The sequence below is a fragment of the Dioscorea cayenensis genome, chromosome 14 (genome assembly GCF_009730915.1).
Source record: "Dioscorea cayenensis subsp. rotundata cultivar TDr96_F1 chromosome 14, TDr96_F1_v2_PseudoChromosome.rev07_lg8_w22 25.fasta, whole genome shotgun sequence".
Lineage (NCBI taxonomy): Eukaryota > Viridiplantae > Streptophyta > Magnoliopsida > Dioscoreales > Dioscoreaceae > Dioscorea > Dioscorea cayenensis.
In genome coordinates, this window is record NC_052484.1 from 4,223,475 (window position 1) to 4,239,778 (window position 16,304).

The window sequence follows — 16,304 nt, forward strand, 5'->3', positions numbered from 1 at the left end:
TTTAATGTTTTGTTGGCCAGTTGACTTGACAAACACAACTCCTGAACCTTTTGTCTTGACACTTGAGCTTTCTCCAATATACCAAATACCATGTCGGGCTTTACTAGTTCTTCCAACTGATAGAATCTCGTCAAGTTTGGCAGTACCCTTGTTCATGGAGTTCAAGGTCTTCTCAGCATTGCACAGCTTTTCTTTACATATACTCAACTCTTCCTCCAAGCGTTGGTTTTGCAACATCATTTCATTGAATCTGTTCATCATGAGTTTATAACATGTGAGAAGATCATTTTCTGTTACCTCATTGTACTCACTGTCAGTTTCAGTGGATGTTGTAGTTGATGTTGTAACATATTCTGCAACAAGTGTGGATTCATTCATCACAGTAGGAAAAGATGTATGATGGTTAATTAGACTTCTTTCATCTTCTTCCTCCAAGCTGCCGTCTGAATCATCACTCCATCTAGTATTCAATGACTTTCCTTTCTTCCTGAGAGTGTTAGCACATTCGGATTGATAATGCCCAAAGCCACCACATTCTCTACACTTAATCTTCATGCGATGATCTTCGACTTCTTCCTTTTTGTGATGATCTTCGACTTCTTCCTTTTATTTATTTAGACCATCTTTTCTTTGGAATTTCTTGCCTTGTGTCTTGTATTTTCTGATCATGTCATGCATCTTTCTTGACAGGAAAACAAATTCTCTATCTTCTTCATCTTCATCTTCTGTTACAACAGCCTGTTGTAACTCCTTCTACTTTGTTACTTCAACCTTCAAGGCTATATCTTCTACTCTTCTTTCAGGATTAAGATTCATCTCTTATGCTTGCAGGGACCCCATAAGCTCATCCAGTTTCATAATTGAATTGCCTCTCGCTTCTTCTATTGCCGATATTTTTGCATCAAATCTTCTTGGAAGTGATCTAAGAGTCTTCCGGACTAGTTTTTTATCCGAGTACTCCTTGCCGAGATGGTAGGCTTGATTTGCAATGTCCATCAATTTGGCATTGAACTAAGGGATCGAAAATATGCGTCTGGCATCATGAAAAAGACACCAGACAGTATATCGAAGCACAAACGTCATATTTGTTTTGTGTGGGTTCTTTCATTTCTAATAGAGGCATGCCTCTATTATTAATTACCCTAGATTAGAAATCTTAGGAACCTCCGATTAAGAGCAAAAGGTACAAGTAAGAGCAAGAAGATTCATGTTATTTTATTATATAAACATATTTATTACATCACATATATATATAAATTATCATCGCCGCTGCCTATGCCTTGTTACTGCGTTGCCTGCCGTATTGTCGTTTTGAAATTTTTTTTTGTTGCCATGTTAAAATAAACAAGTCAACGCTGCTTGTGTCTTGTTACTATATTGCATATCTTGTTGTCGCCTTACAATGAATAAGCCACCACTGTCTGTGCCTCATCACCATGCTGCATGACTCATGATCGCCTTAAATTTGTTTGTTGTCATTTGGAAATGAATAAGTCACTACCTGTGCCCCATCACCACGTTTAAATTTTGTAGTTGCCTCAAAATGGATATATATATATATATATATCCAAGCTTGTCCTGTGCATAACAGGACTTTCCCTTTTTTAATGCTTCTTTAAACATTGGCTCGAATATTCAGGCATTTTTTTTTAATATGAATTTTTTTTTATCAACCCGGAAAGTTTAGTCTATGATGGTGGGACTCGAACAAAATAGATGGCATTATCCTGCACCTAGCTTTCTTCATCATCACTCACTTGTAATCATCATACCATTTATCAATTTCAATACACTTGCAAGAAAGAATCGAGGGAAACGGTATTTGGTTTATTAATTAAAAAAATAAAGGCAAGGTGGATGCTTTGCCCACCTCACAATTCATTTCACTCCCATATGATGGTGGGACCCGTCCCTTTTTTTTGAATATTTTCATTTTTTTTTTAACAAGTTATGCATGCTATTACATGCATCTCTTTTATGATGAGATTTGGTTCTTTTTTTGATTTTTTTTTTTTAATCTCTTTTGTGATGAGATTTGGTTCTTTTGAAATTTATATATATATATACATTTTTTTGCATCTCTTTTGTGATGAGATTTGGTTCTTTTGAAATTTTATTTTATTTTATTATTATTATTATTTTTTTTTATACATATTTTTTTATATCATGCATATGTGCACGCCTCCTATATGCATGCATGCTACAACATAAAAAAAAATTATTTTTAGTCCTATGCATGTTGTATTATTTCTATTTCATGTATGCATACATGGTGGGCCCACATCTTTTGTTTTTTTGTTTTTTTGTTTTTTTGTTTTTTTGTTTTTGCAATCAACCAGCAGATTTATTAAGAATTTTATATGGTAAAGGGATATTAGCCATTTTACACCATGTAACTTGAATATAAATTATCTACAACATCAAATAGAAGACATTGTTGAACATGGATGTATCAGGAACACATATTTGTTGCATATCATTTGCATGCACATGACATGGATATAAATAGTCAGCTCCTGAAGAAATCTGCACCATTCTCAACATCATCAGTCACCATGCTTCCATTTTGTGCCATTAATATTCTGTACACCCGTTTGGAGCACATCTCACCTAACCTCCTATCTTTATTGCCCAAAAAAACCCTCGGTTGTCAAATCTTTTAACAGGAATTCCTTCTCATGAACCGATCTATTAGGATCCATGTATATATTCAAGAGAGATCTCATAGTCGGATATTTCTTCCAAATGGCAATGGCAAATCTTGGCTGCACTTTTGGAATAGCTACTAATGCTTTCAACCAACAATTCGTTCTTATCAAGACAATCCTTAGAAATAATGGATCCATTGGCATATACAGATAGTGGAGTCAACTTCTTCCTAAATTGACAACTGGCAAGGCTAGAAGTTAGACCAACAACATGATCAGCCAATTCAGCTTCATCTACACACTGCCTCGAGCGCACATTTGTAAAATGAGTGGTTAATTTTGACAAAAAACCTCCTCGACTAGTGGATGTTTCCAGCAGCTACTGCTATTCGTCTGATTCTTATACTGAGCTTGTTCACATTTATTAATGTACCTCATCAACTTGTTTGTGAGGTAGCAAATTGTGAAATTTGGATAATGAGTTTGAACTTTATGGACATGGTCCAACACTTTGATGACAATAATAATAATTTCATTTATTATGGACATACATTAAGCCTTTTGTCCTTCTGCTTTTACTGAGAACATTACATATAAAGAGAAATTTATTCAAAAGAGATGGGACAAAGCAGCATCATAATACTATAGTCTGTCCAATAACCTGGCAATCTCAAAGTTCTTTAATTCAATCTGAGACTTCAACTTGAACTCAGCCCGGCAACAACCTCTTCCGATTGAAGCAATCATTCTCATGCAGGCCAATCTATATCTCAAAACTCATCAATAGTGAAGAGAGTATGCTTATCATACATTGACAATAAAATTATAAAATATCAGTGATATCATTAATGTGTTCAAAGTTTAATCATATCGGCACCAATGAGGCTGCGTGGCATAAATCATGCACCTACAACAGGGTTTGTTTCATATGAAAATTTTATAATAAACAACCCAACCAAATAGTAGACATGCACCGGCCAAGCCTATAACATTCTTTTACTTCTTCCGGCTTAATGAAATCCAAGGCAAGTAATTATCATCAATGAGCTTGAGCTGGAGGCACAGGGTTTCTGTTTGCAAGATGTGTAATTAACCAGAGTTTATATCCAGATAGATGAGATGCTTGTCAAAACAAAAGCTTGATAATATGTTGTTTCCAATCTCATGCACTTTCTTCGCGGCAATTTCAGCTTTTCTTGCTTGGATTTGAGAATGACAAGGAACTTCTAACAGCTGAGTTCTGCTTGGATTGGCTTGAATGTCAGTATGCCTTCTGATAGTTCTTTTGTGGAAGTGTTAACTTCGTGAGAACTACTGCTGCCTATTGGAAGCGATTGATGTGTGAGCAAAATGGGATTGCAGCTTCCAGCTTGTTGTAACCTTTGATGATAAAAATCAAATTAAAATTAACACTCAAGGCAAGTAAGCGGGCCTGAACAGACAGGCAATGCTTGGGTGGGTCTCGGAAGATCACAGTTCTCAATATGCACTCTCCTCAGATCACCGTCATCGGCGAAAAAAATTCCATCAATCCGGAGGACTTCGCAGATCTTCATCCCTTCGGTGGTCATACTTTGACCTAACATAGTCTTGAAGATATAGAATTTCCTTTCGTGGACGCCCTATCGCTTCCAAGACCGAGGCGAAGTGGCACGCAAGCATCGATAGTAGAGGCAGTGGGTAACGATGGCAACGAGTATCATCGGCGGCGGTGAGCAGCAGTGGTGGTGTCAAGCTGCTGGCGGCATTATTTCAGCCGCTCAAGCAACAACGATGACGAGTGCCAGCAGCGGTGACGAGAGACGGCAGCGGCATGCTTGGCGGCATTATCTCAGCCATACAAGCATGCCGCGGTGATGAACAGTGGCAACGGGGAGAGGAAAAGATATACACCTTCTCTTTTTTTCTTCTCAATTCTTCTCGCTTTTTCTCTGATCCCCCTTCTTTCTTTTTTAAAACCCTGCCCGTCCGTCCGTATCCTAACCCCACCCCGTGAGATCACAAAGATCAAACCCGCAGAATCGTAGCGGATAAAACTGAAATAGGATAGGATCCTTTAAAATAATAATATTTTTATTATTTTTATTTTTATTTAATTTTTATTTATTTATTTTTAGAGGGTATGTATGCACATTTCTCATTTTTTATTATTATTTATTTATTTTTATTACACGCGTATGCATGCTCCTCAATTATTATTATTATTATTATTATTATTATTAATTAATTTCTTCTCCCCAAATCCTCTCTTCTCTCTTTTTGTCTGTCCCTTCCTTTTTTTAAAGAACATTGGATCTTATCGGGTAATTTTTTTTCTGAGTCACTTAACTTTGAATAATTATCAAATCGGTCACCCAGCTTTGAAATGTATCATAACGGTCACCCTTCTATGTTTTCTTTATCACCGGGGAGTCACTCGATGATTCTCATTTCAACATCCCTACGTGGGCTGCCGGATAAAGCGATGTCGACGACTTCATTGCCAACTCATCTTGTATAGTTGGCTTTGCCATATCAGCAAGGGATGCCGACTCAACTGGAAACTGGCCACGTCAGCATCAACTTTCCCCTTTTCTTCATCCAGGGTTTGTTCCTTGGAGAAAGTAGTGCAACAACATCTTTCATCCTTGCCGTTTTCATCAAGATGCTGTGAAATTGAACGGCCGGTCGAGAGGAGAAAGCATTGCTTGTACGGGTGCTTCGAATCAAGCATCAACTTTCCCCTTTTCTTCATCCAGGGTTCAAAATCAAGGGCTAATGGAGAGCATGGGATGAAGAGGCCTTCTGAAAAAGGTGTAACAATGTTTATTTTGAGTCAGTCCTCTCAGAGCTTGAAGAGATCATGCAAGAAGACCATCTTGATTGTCTAACCCAGCCACAAAAGAAGAAAACAAAGTTTATTAAATTATTGGAGTTATGAGTGGAGGTTTTATTTTTATTTTTCATTTGTTCATTTTGGGTTGATTGTAACACAAGTTTTTTTTGAGTTATTAATAGAATTATTTCTATTCTTTTCCCTTTCTGGTTGTCAATTTGCAAAGCAAAAATGCTTTCCCCTATCTGACCATGTTAGCAATTTAAAAATGATTAGAATTAATGACATACTAATTATTAATTTAATCATTAGCAAATTTTAGACATTGTTGATTACTAATCTCACAAGAAAGTTTGGGCCTATAGAAAGTAATCCTGATAATTAATCAACTATTAGGATGTTAATCTCCCCCTTAATCATTACAATTAAACACTTAGTTAGCAGTAAACTAACACAAACATTAATATTAATGAACTAATAATGTGTAAACAATGATCCAAACAAAAATTAAAAAAGAAAAAAAATCAATAGTCTACCAAGGATTTGTACACTCATAAATGGATTTCTGCAGAATGAAATGGAAGACATAATTTATAATTTATAACAAAGGTTCAAAAATGGATTTGTGCACTTCATCACATATATCACCATAATTTCTACTCAGCATACAAAAAGGATTTAAGGAAAAAAAAGTTTCCTTACATCCCATAATTATCTGTATCAACACACATACAGTCTAAGCAAAAAAAAAAATAAAAAAAATAAAAATAAAATCTGAACCAAATTGGAAATTTTTAAATTTGTTGGTCTTCACAAACAAACCATTTGTAATTGCATTTTCATTCAAAGCTCAGCTAAGAAGTGTTACATTAGTTGGTTCACAAACAAAACATTTGCAATTGCATTTTTCATCCACTGCTCAACTGGTGTTCACAAACAAAACATAACAATTGCAATATAATGATGACCACAAAAGATTATCACAAACTACATTCCTTTTCAGTTCCTCCCATGTAGACCTCCTCTGCCTGTGGAATTTCCTGGAGGGAGCCATATCCTTCTCTTCTTGCCAACATCTCCTTCTTTAGGTTTGTTGATATAACTAACAGGTTGTGCAGATTGGTGAGCATTAACCTCTTTGCTTTTGCCCCCTCTTAAAATCAATTTTTCCCTCCTAGTAGTCTGGGGAGGGGTTTCAATAGTTGTATTGATAACCTGAATAAAATTATATAACTATGAGAGTGCATTTTATAAAATCTTAAGTGATACTAACATACATCACCATTTATATAAGTTAAAGTGACTCTAACCTGTGAGAGTGGTTCTTGTTGAGCTTGTCTTTGCAGTATGTTTCTCTCTTCTTGGTTGCCTCCACTTAAGATATCCACCTATATAAATGACATCACCATTTATATAATATAAATAGAGTACAATTTTTTTGGAAGTTTTTAAATTTAAAATTCTACTTACCATAGCAAAATGTTCATGCAAGACTTCAGAATCAATTTCATCCATTGGATTGTTATCTGTTGCCTCAACATTTGCCTGATTATTATCCCCCTATCATACAAAAAAAATAAAAATAAAATAACAACAGAAAAAAAGTTGTGTCATGATGCATATTAAAATAAAAACATAATTTAAAACTGAAGGCAGTGCCCATTTACCTGGCTCCCCTTATGATGTCTTTTGTTGTGTCCTGTAACACCACACACACTGCATTTCATGCCAACCCCTTTCTTGGTCACTTTTCCATTTTTGAAGCCCCTATTCTCCTCACCTATTTCTCTTCTCCTCAGCAGTGTTTTCCTACCTCTTCTCTTATTCACTTCAGCTGGTGGGATCCTTTGAACATTCATGTTCCAGTCTGCCTGATTTAATCTGCACTGTACTCCCATCCTTCACCATTGGTGAGGCCCATAAATAAAAAGGGCACCCTCGCTTGCAAATTGCTTTACATCTTTTCTTGGAATTTGGTTTAAATTTCATGACATACCTATTCTTAATCCCATAATTCTTAACTGCATCTTTGAATTGTTTGAAACTCCTAAATTTCATCCCAATCTTGAACACAGGATTCTTCATGTCACATTCCTCATTAAATTCTGCATATCTAGGCCTTTTAGACTCCAAATCATCTTCATCTGTTGATGAGCATGAATTCAACTCATCAGAACATGCATAGTCTAAGTCAAGCTGATTTTCAGACATCACATTTAGAGGTTCTTGATCTAACATAGCCACAACCCTATGTAATTCACTGTTATCCAAAGTTTCCCCCTCTGACTCTTCACTGAAATTATAATCAGAATCATTTAAATCACTGTCATCTCCATCCTTTTTCCCTTTTCCCCTACACCCAATTAATGCATCTTCCAAGTCTAGTTCTTCTTCTTCTTCTTCTTCTATTGCTTCTACTTGTTCTGCTTCATTGGATCCAGCAGCACCCTTAGGTTTAAGAAAAACATATACTTCTCTGCTAGAACCTATTGATCTTGCCATTAACAGTGTATCTTGGTCAGTTTGTATCTCCTTTAAGCCCTTGTTTCCATTAACAGCATCTAACCACCATATTGTACATTGTGAAACATCTAATTTAAACTCCTTAGCCATTGATAACAATTCAAGTCTTGAAATTTGATCTTCAGAACAGTAATCTACATATCCAGCAAGCCCCTCTATATCACCAATCATGTAATGCATCCTTATTGAAAACAATTCAGATGTTGGTACTGAAAATGGAAATCACATTTTTAATTATTGTTCTGTCACATTTGTAGGACTATTTATGAAATATATAGTAACAATAAACTCCTTGCAAAAGGAACTCTATTTACATTGCCTACAAATTGGTTTTAGAGTGACAAGAAAACATTCACAAGGAACAAAAAGAAAAAACAAGACACAATTAATGCAAGGAAAAGACATATCATAACCCAAATAGCAATGCTCAATTTAAAATCAGTCACCATGAGTTGCAAGTACACTGGCTAAAAGTTTGCATTTTTTTTTTTGGTAGCAACATTAATGCAAATGTTGTGTTATGCATATAAAAAATTATAGAAACTTGATTATAATGCCAAGAAAAAGAAAGATAGAACATAAGAAACAATCATAGCTATTACCATACAATCACTAAAATGATATAAAAAAATCTTATGTTAATAAAGTGCACTGCTTTCTTATGGAAAATAAATTCAGCGTGGAATTCAGCTTAGTCCTATTCACCTAAAAACCAATTCTATTGACTCTACCAATAGTACAAAAAAAACCATGCAAATTTACAACCTCCATCAAATAACTATAATTATTTTAATATGTACATGCATATATACACGTGCAGTGCAGTAAAAAAAAACTTTATGCAAATTTAAAACCTTCAATGAAAGAAAGAGAGAAAAAGTGAAAGATTTTAGGAACTCTATATATTAATCATGATAGAGACAAAACCCAAACACTACTATGCTACAAATTAAACTAAATAATTAAAGAAAAAGGGAAAATGGTAAGACAGCATGAAGAATGAATCTTTAATGAACACAATGAAGATAGTTTTCTGTCTCTAACACAACTTAAAAAGCCTCACTAATTGGGCAGCATTTGGCTAATAAATCTACCTTGAACTAGCAAAAATAAAAGAATAGCTAAATAAGAACCTGATTGAGAGACTAATACCTCTTGGTGAAGAATGAACATCTACCTTGAAATTTATGCAGCCTATAATTTACTATCTTGCAAATATAAAGTAGTTCTTTGAACCATCAAATTCAGAGAAAAAGAACCACCTAATTAACACACAAACATAGTATGTTGATCAACAGAACAAGTTAATCAAGATCAAATTGTTACTTCCCCATTTGTTAAAAATCAGAGAACCTTACTATTACAACAAGACAAAAGGCTTACATAAGTAGCATAACCTTTGTTTAGCATAACTAAAACTCAATTATTACAAAACATCCTAAGTTTGCATTTTTTTTGTTAACATTATCACTTTGTACATAACCTTTGTTTAGCATAACTAAAACTCAATTATCTAATGTCCCTAAAACACATACTGGACAAGTTCCATAAGAAAATTACAAACTTAAATGACTATGCATTTATTTCTTCTTAAATGCTAATGTTGCCCCTACATTAAAAAAAAATATATATAGAACAAGGCAATTTAAGTATGTTGCTCTTAATACTTTCACATGATTAGCAAATAACTAAAACTCAGTTCCCTAAACACATACAACACAATCTCCATTAAAAAAAAAAAATCACAAAATAGCCTAAGATTGCAATTTTTTTTTCTTAACATGATAACTTTGTACATACTGCACAAGCTCCTAAAAAACTCCAACCATGCCTAAGTTGTCATCTTTCTTAATTAGCATGACCCACTAATGTTGTCACCTGCACCCATAATACTGTCATTTTCTAACTATGGCATATTAGGGACCACTACAATAGACATAACAACTTTTTTTGTCAATACATGCTAAAAAAAAGGGACACTAATCATGGCATCCTCATCAAAAATGCAATGAAATGTGGGAAACTAAGAAAGTAGGTAAGGGTAAGCACTTACAGTAACCTGGCGATTCATCCCTTGCCGGTCTTATCTCCCAGTTGATGGACATCTTATGCCACTGGACTATGCTTGATTCGAAGCACCCGTACAAGCAATGCTTTCTCCTCTCGACCGGCCGTTCAATTTCACAGCATCTTGATGAAAACGGCAAGGATGAAAGATGTTGTTGCACTACTTTCTCCAAGGAACAAACCCTGGATGAAGAAAAGGGGAAAGTTGATGCTGACGTGGCCAGTTTCCAGTTGAGTCGGCATCCCTTGCTGATATGGCAAAGCCAACTATACAAGATGAGTTGGTAATGAAGTGCTGACATCGTTTATCCGGCAGCCACGTAGGATGTTGGGGGCTGAGAATCATCGAGTGACTCCCCGGTGATAAAGAAAACATAGAAGGGTGACCGTTATGATACATTTCAAAGCTGGGTGACCGATTTGATAATTATTCAAAGTTAAGTGACTCAGAAAAAAAATTACCCGGATCTTATCTCTCCTCCGTCAAATCCTAACCAAGTCAGCATGTAGATAAAACTAAATTCAAAATTCAAAAATTTTAAAATTGTAATTAATCAATATTTTTTTAATTAAAAACTTATCTTTTCAACCAACCTTCTCTCAAATCACGAAGTAACCAATTTTTTTAAAAATTTATATATATTTTATTATTATTTTTATTTTTTTTGTTTTATTTTATTATGATCATTATTATTATTTTAATTAATTTCAAATTCAAAATTTGAAATTTAAATTTCCTTTTTTTTATTTTTTTTTATTCGTCCTCCTTTTTCACACGGGATGCCCTAAAGAGGATAAGATTTTATTTAAAAATTTAAAATTTTAAAATTTTAATTTAAAATTTTTTTAATTAATTAATTATTTTAATTATTTTTTAATTAGTATTATTTTTTTAAATCCAATTTGCCTCAGGATATGTGTTTGGATGCCTCGGTATTTGTACTTTCTCAAATCACCTCGAGATCCGTTCTCATGCCACATAAAATTTAGAATCGCCTCGAGATGTATGTTTGGGCCATCCTAAGATTTGGGATTGCCTCGAGATAGGTGTTCTCAGGTGTAATCCTGTAATTTGCCTTTATGTCTCGAGATATGTTCTCAAGGGCAATTTTGTAATTTGTATTTTGTATTTAACTTGAAATTTGCATTCTAGTCCAAAACAATCAAATAATCAATTAAGATTAAGATTAGGACATTTAAATTTTGATTCTAAATATATCTATGATTAGGATATATTAGAATTTAAATTAAATTGGAATTTGGTTTCCATTAGGACATTGAATTTTATTAGGACATGCGTTATATTATTTATATATAAACATGAACATGACTATGGTCTCATCTTCTCCCATTTTGAGATTCTCAAACATGGCTGTCAATAATTAAAGTTTAGATTCTCTTACTAAGTTGGTGCCTTCATGAATAGTTTGAAGAATCCCCCAAGCTTTCTTGGCGCACTCGCATGTTGCAATATACTTGAACTGGTTCTCATCAACTCCTCCAAAGATTGCATTGAGAGCTTTCCCATTGGCATTAGCTTTGCGCATATCTTCGACACTCCAACTACTTTTCTTCTTCATGATCACGTTCTCGTCTTCATCAACTAGAATTGGAGGGGACTAGAGGTGGGCACGGGCCGGTTAACCGGGCCCGCCGGGCCCGACCCGCCGGGTCCGGTTCACTGGAAACCGGACCCCGAACCGCCCGTGCTACAGGGAAAGACCCGCCGGGCCGGGTTGACCCGAGCAGGCCCGCCGGGCCGGGTCCATTTTGTGAATGAACCGGACCCGGCCCGGCTTATCACAGAACCCGCCGGGTCCGGGCCAGGCCCGTTTGACCCGGCGGGTTTTTGTAAATAACCCAAAAAATTGTGTCTAGATGGGGTTTGAACCTAGGACCTCTCTCACATGAGAAAAATAACATTAACCAATTGGCCTACAAATTTTTCTTGTCTTAGTTTAAAACATAAATAAATATAAAGAAGTTACAAAATATTTTTTAAATTTAATCTCAAACAACAAAAAATTTAAAATAATTTATAATAACTTAAAAAATTTTATGACATATCAAAATAATTTTAAAAAGGATAAAAAAAGCTACATTTTTAATTTATTTATCTATCAAATTAAATTATTAGCACACCTTTTTAAGTGCAACAAAATGTATATATCAAGTAGTATTCTTATTTTTTAAATTGAAGTTATCATCAACTTATTTATTTATTAGAATTAGGGTTGGCTCTAGATTTTACTTTGGTCTCTGACAATAGGGTTATTATTGTGCTTATCATGTTTTTATTGAAAAAAAAGTTACAAATCAAAATAATATGGTGTGAACCATATTATTCAAAGATATTTTTTTTTTACTAATATATTTTTTTATAAATTGATTTACATAATTTAAAAAAACAATTTTTTTGTAATTTTTATTTTTTTATTTTTATAAATTGAAACAAAATAATCTAATATATATGTGACAAATAAAAGTGCGCTATTTAAGAGAATTTAAGAGTGTGTATATGTAGAGATTTAGTGCTTATGAGCCAAAAGACAATTAACAAAATAATTATTTTTTAAAAAAAATATTTATGAAAATTTATTGTTTGATACATTGATATTTTACTAATTGATTTGTATACTTTTTTAATTTATTATATGGTTTCTTAATTTTTTATAAATTAAATATATAAAATATTTTGATCCATATCCTACATCTATCTATATATAATTCTTTCCAATAAATATTGGAAACAAATGTAGCTCAAGTGGTTGGGTTTTTGCTATCCAAGTCCAAGATCATGGGTTCAAATCCCATAACCAACAAATACTTAGTATTAATAAAAAAACAAACAAAAACATTAAACCGGGCTTGACCCGGCGGGCCCGGCCCGCCGGGCCCAACCGGGTTTTGACCCGGCAGGGTCAACCCGCCGGGTCACGGGTTGGGAAAACCCCAACCCGTAACCGCCCGTCTACGATGACGGGCGGTTACGGGTCAATGAACCGACCGTCGGGTCATCGAACCCGGGCGGGCGGTTCCCGGGCCGGGCACTGGCCGGGCCGGTTTTCCGGACGGCCCGTGCCCACCTCTAGAGGGGACCATCCTTCTTCTATGGCAATCCATGCACTCTCATCTATGGATTTGATAAACGCCTTCATGCATGCCTTCCAAAATGGATAGTTGGATCAATTTAGCAACGGTGGTTATGTGACGGAAGCTCCTTCCTTTCCGGCCATCAATGGAACTTGTTAGGACATTGCCGATTTTGAAACCAAAGCGAACACAGCGACCAAGGCTCTGATACCATTTGTTAGTTCCACCGGTGTGGTTTGTGGGTTTTAGGGAACACTCAAACACTCATACAAGCATACACAAACCAAACAAAAAGGAGACACACGACGTTGGTAACCCAGTTCAGCATCCACTTACCTACGTTTGGGGGGACAAACCCGAAGATAAACAATCCACTAAAAAAGATGAAAATACATGAGTACAAACACTTGTCACTCAACGCTCACAAACAAAGATCACTACCTTCTCTAGATTGTCTTGTGCACCCACACTCTCTGGCTCCGGTTACACTTACAATTTACGAGCAAGGTAGCTTATATAGACGTCTCAATGTCCCAAATATAGCACATACCTCTTTTAGAATCTCCGCGGCTACTAATTTAAAAACCTTCCGAAATTAGTTGTTGTAACTCTTGTTGTAACATAAGTTGCAACATGGCCTTGACTACTGACATGACTGAGTTCTGGTTACGTTGCGGACGACCTCAAGACACATCAACCTCTCGGTCATGCTTAGTTCGAGTAGATGCAGCCAAATCTCCCGATCCTGACTGCGGGCAACTAGCCTACCTCCTCAGTTCCTCATCACGCAGTCCCCTTGCAAGGGGCGCACGTCCTTCTGCGTCTTCATGGAACTTGCCAAACTTGATCTTCAACCTTCCAAGTTTTTTATTCAAAGATTCTCCAAACTTGATTTTCAATTCACCCAAGTTTGGTCTTCAAATCTTGCCGATAATGATCTTCAATCATTCTCATCAAGGATTCTTCAAATCATATCTTCAATTAGCCTTCATTCATACCATTGATAGATATTTCTTCAATTAAGCTCCATCCATATTTAGTCTTCAATCACATCTCATAAATATGGTCTTGATATGATTTTGTCTTCAAGTTGTAACATGTTACCAAAAATAACTCCACCAAGATCTTCAAGATATTTGCCTCCAAATTATAGACAAACTAAAAATAGCTCCACCAATATCTTCAAAATAGTTTGCCTTGCAACCCAAGACTCCTTGTCATGTCACCATGCCTTGCCATGTCATCAATTATGCCACGTCACACATATTGCCACGTCATCTTGACTATGTGTCAAATCATGTCAATTATAGTGCGGTTGCACTAATATACACATATGATAAATAATTATTAAGTTTCTCGCATTGCATGTATCTGGTGGATTTTTTATATATATTTGTTACATTTATGGTTGTGTGTTAAGGATTTCAGTGTGCATGACCCATTTATAAGGTGTTCTTTCATTAATAAAACCAAACAATCAATTAATATAAATATTAGAAATATAAAGAAACTTGTAACAAACTATAAATATATGTAATTAATTAAATATATACCTAGTAATTAATAAAATATAATGGGGCATATTATAATTAATTAAACTTCGTGGTCATTCATGTTGGGTAGCTTCACCATGGCTCTCTATATCCTATAAACACATGAATTAAGCATATGATTTTTCAAATTCAGTTTTATAAATCCTTCAAACTCAAGAAACATTATATTTAGCTTTCTCTATATTCAAATACAGAGATTTACAAATGCAATGTGACTGGAAATCCATTAAATTTACAATTATATTTAATTATACGTACACCACCACGAATGATAATATAATACTAATATCAAAAAACAGTTTTGTAAATTTGAAAAGAAAATTTCTTATTACTCATTTAGGAAGAATAGCTAGTAAAAATAACATTCAATGGTTGATGACTCAAGAATAATAGTATTTGGAATAGTTTGTGATTATTTTAACAAAATGATTACAATTTTAATATTTTATTTTAAAATAAGAGGGTTAACTTCGAATGGATATTTGATGAGTAGACACTGATAATTAATTTTAAAAATAAATAAATTATTTTTGTAAAAATAATAGAACTGGAAATGGCCTAAAAATCCCTCCAAGTTTCAATTATTCACTGATTGTCCGGCCAAGTTTGGGTATTACTAAAAAGTCTCTCCTTTTTCTGATAATGTACTTGTCTGTCTTTCTTTTATAAAGATAACTGCTGTTGAGAGAAATGCCTCTTAGCTTTTTAAGTAAAACATATAATATAAAACAAAAAGATTAGATATTAAATAGAAATGTCAAATATTAAACGAAAAGTTACTATATATTAAGTGAAAACTTATGTGTTTACATGAAAGCATGCAATGTTAAACAAAAACTATGCATTTTATATAGGAAGTACATGTTGTAAGATAAAATAAAGATATAATACCCAGTTTAGTCCTCTATTATTTCAAAATGATAATTTAGTCTCTCTATTATTTTTTTCCCTTAGGATGCCCCTCTATTATCCAGTTTGGAAAAAAGAATTCCCTCCCCCTAATGCATGTCTGATTCTTGGTCTGGGAGGGATTTTTCACGATTAAAAAAAAAGGTATAATAGTAAGTTTAATCCCTTTATTATTTCAAAATGTCCCTTTAGTCCCCCTATTATTTTTTTGCCTGTAGAAAGTCCATCTATTTTATTAATATTTTAAGTACAATATTTAGTTTAGTCTCTTTATTATTTTAAAATGGCCCTTTATTCCCCACCTTGGAGAGACTTCTTAATTAAGGGTGAAAAATAATAAGGGGACTAAAGGGTTATTTCGCAATCATATAGGGTATTATACCAATTTTTTAATCATGCAAAATGCCATGTCAGCCTCACAAACGGAGAATCAGACAGGCGTTTGGAGAAGGGACTTCTATTTTCCAAACTCGATAATAGAGGGACTTTCTGAGAGCAAAAAATAACAGAGGGACTAAAGGGTCATTTCGAAATAATAGAGGGACTAAATTGGGAATTATATTTAGAATAAATTGATGAAATGAACTGCATTAATTGAAAAATAAGCTATCAGAAAAAGAAGAGTTTGGCTAGCAAATTTAAATGTAAAAGGTTCAAAATTGTCCCTCTATTTCATGTTTTTCGCTCTTTTAGTCC

The 16,304-nt window shown here is 34.5% G+C and overlaps 1 protein-coding gene across 1 annotated transcript; it reads right to left on the bottom strand.

Moving 5' to 3' along the window:
- Window positions 1-2,509: 2,509 nt before the first annotated feature.
- On the bottom strand, window positions 2,510-3,197 carry LOC120276038 (crossover junction endonuclease EME1B-like). The gene is given in 4 exon segments (XM_039282782.1): window positions 2,510-2,626; window positions 2,628-2,802; window positions 2,804-2,994; window positions 2,997-3,197. Coding segments are annotated over 4 exon segments (684 nt in total).
- Between the last annotated feature and the right edge of the window lie 13,107 nt (window positions 3,198-16,304).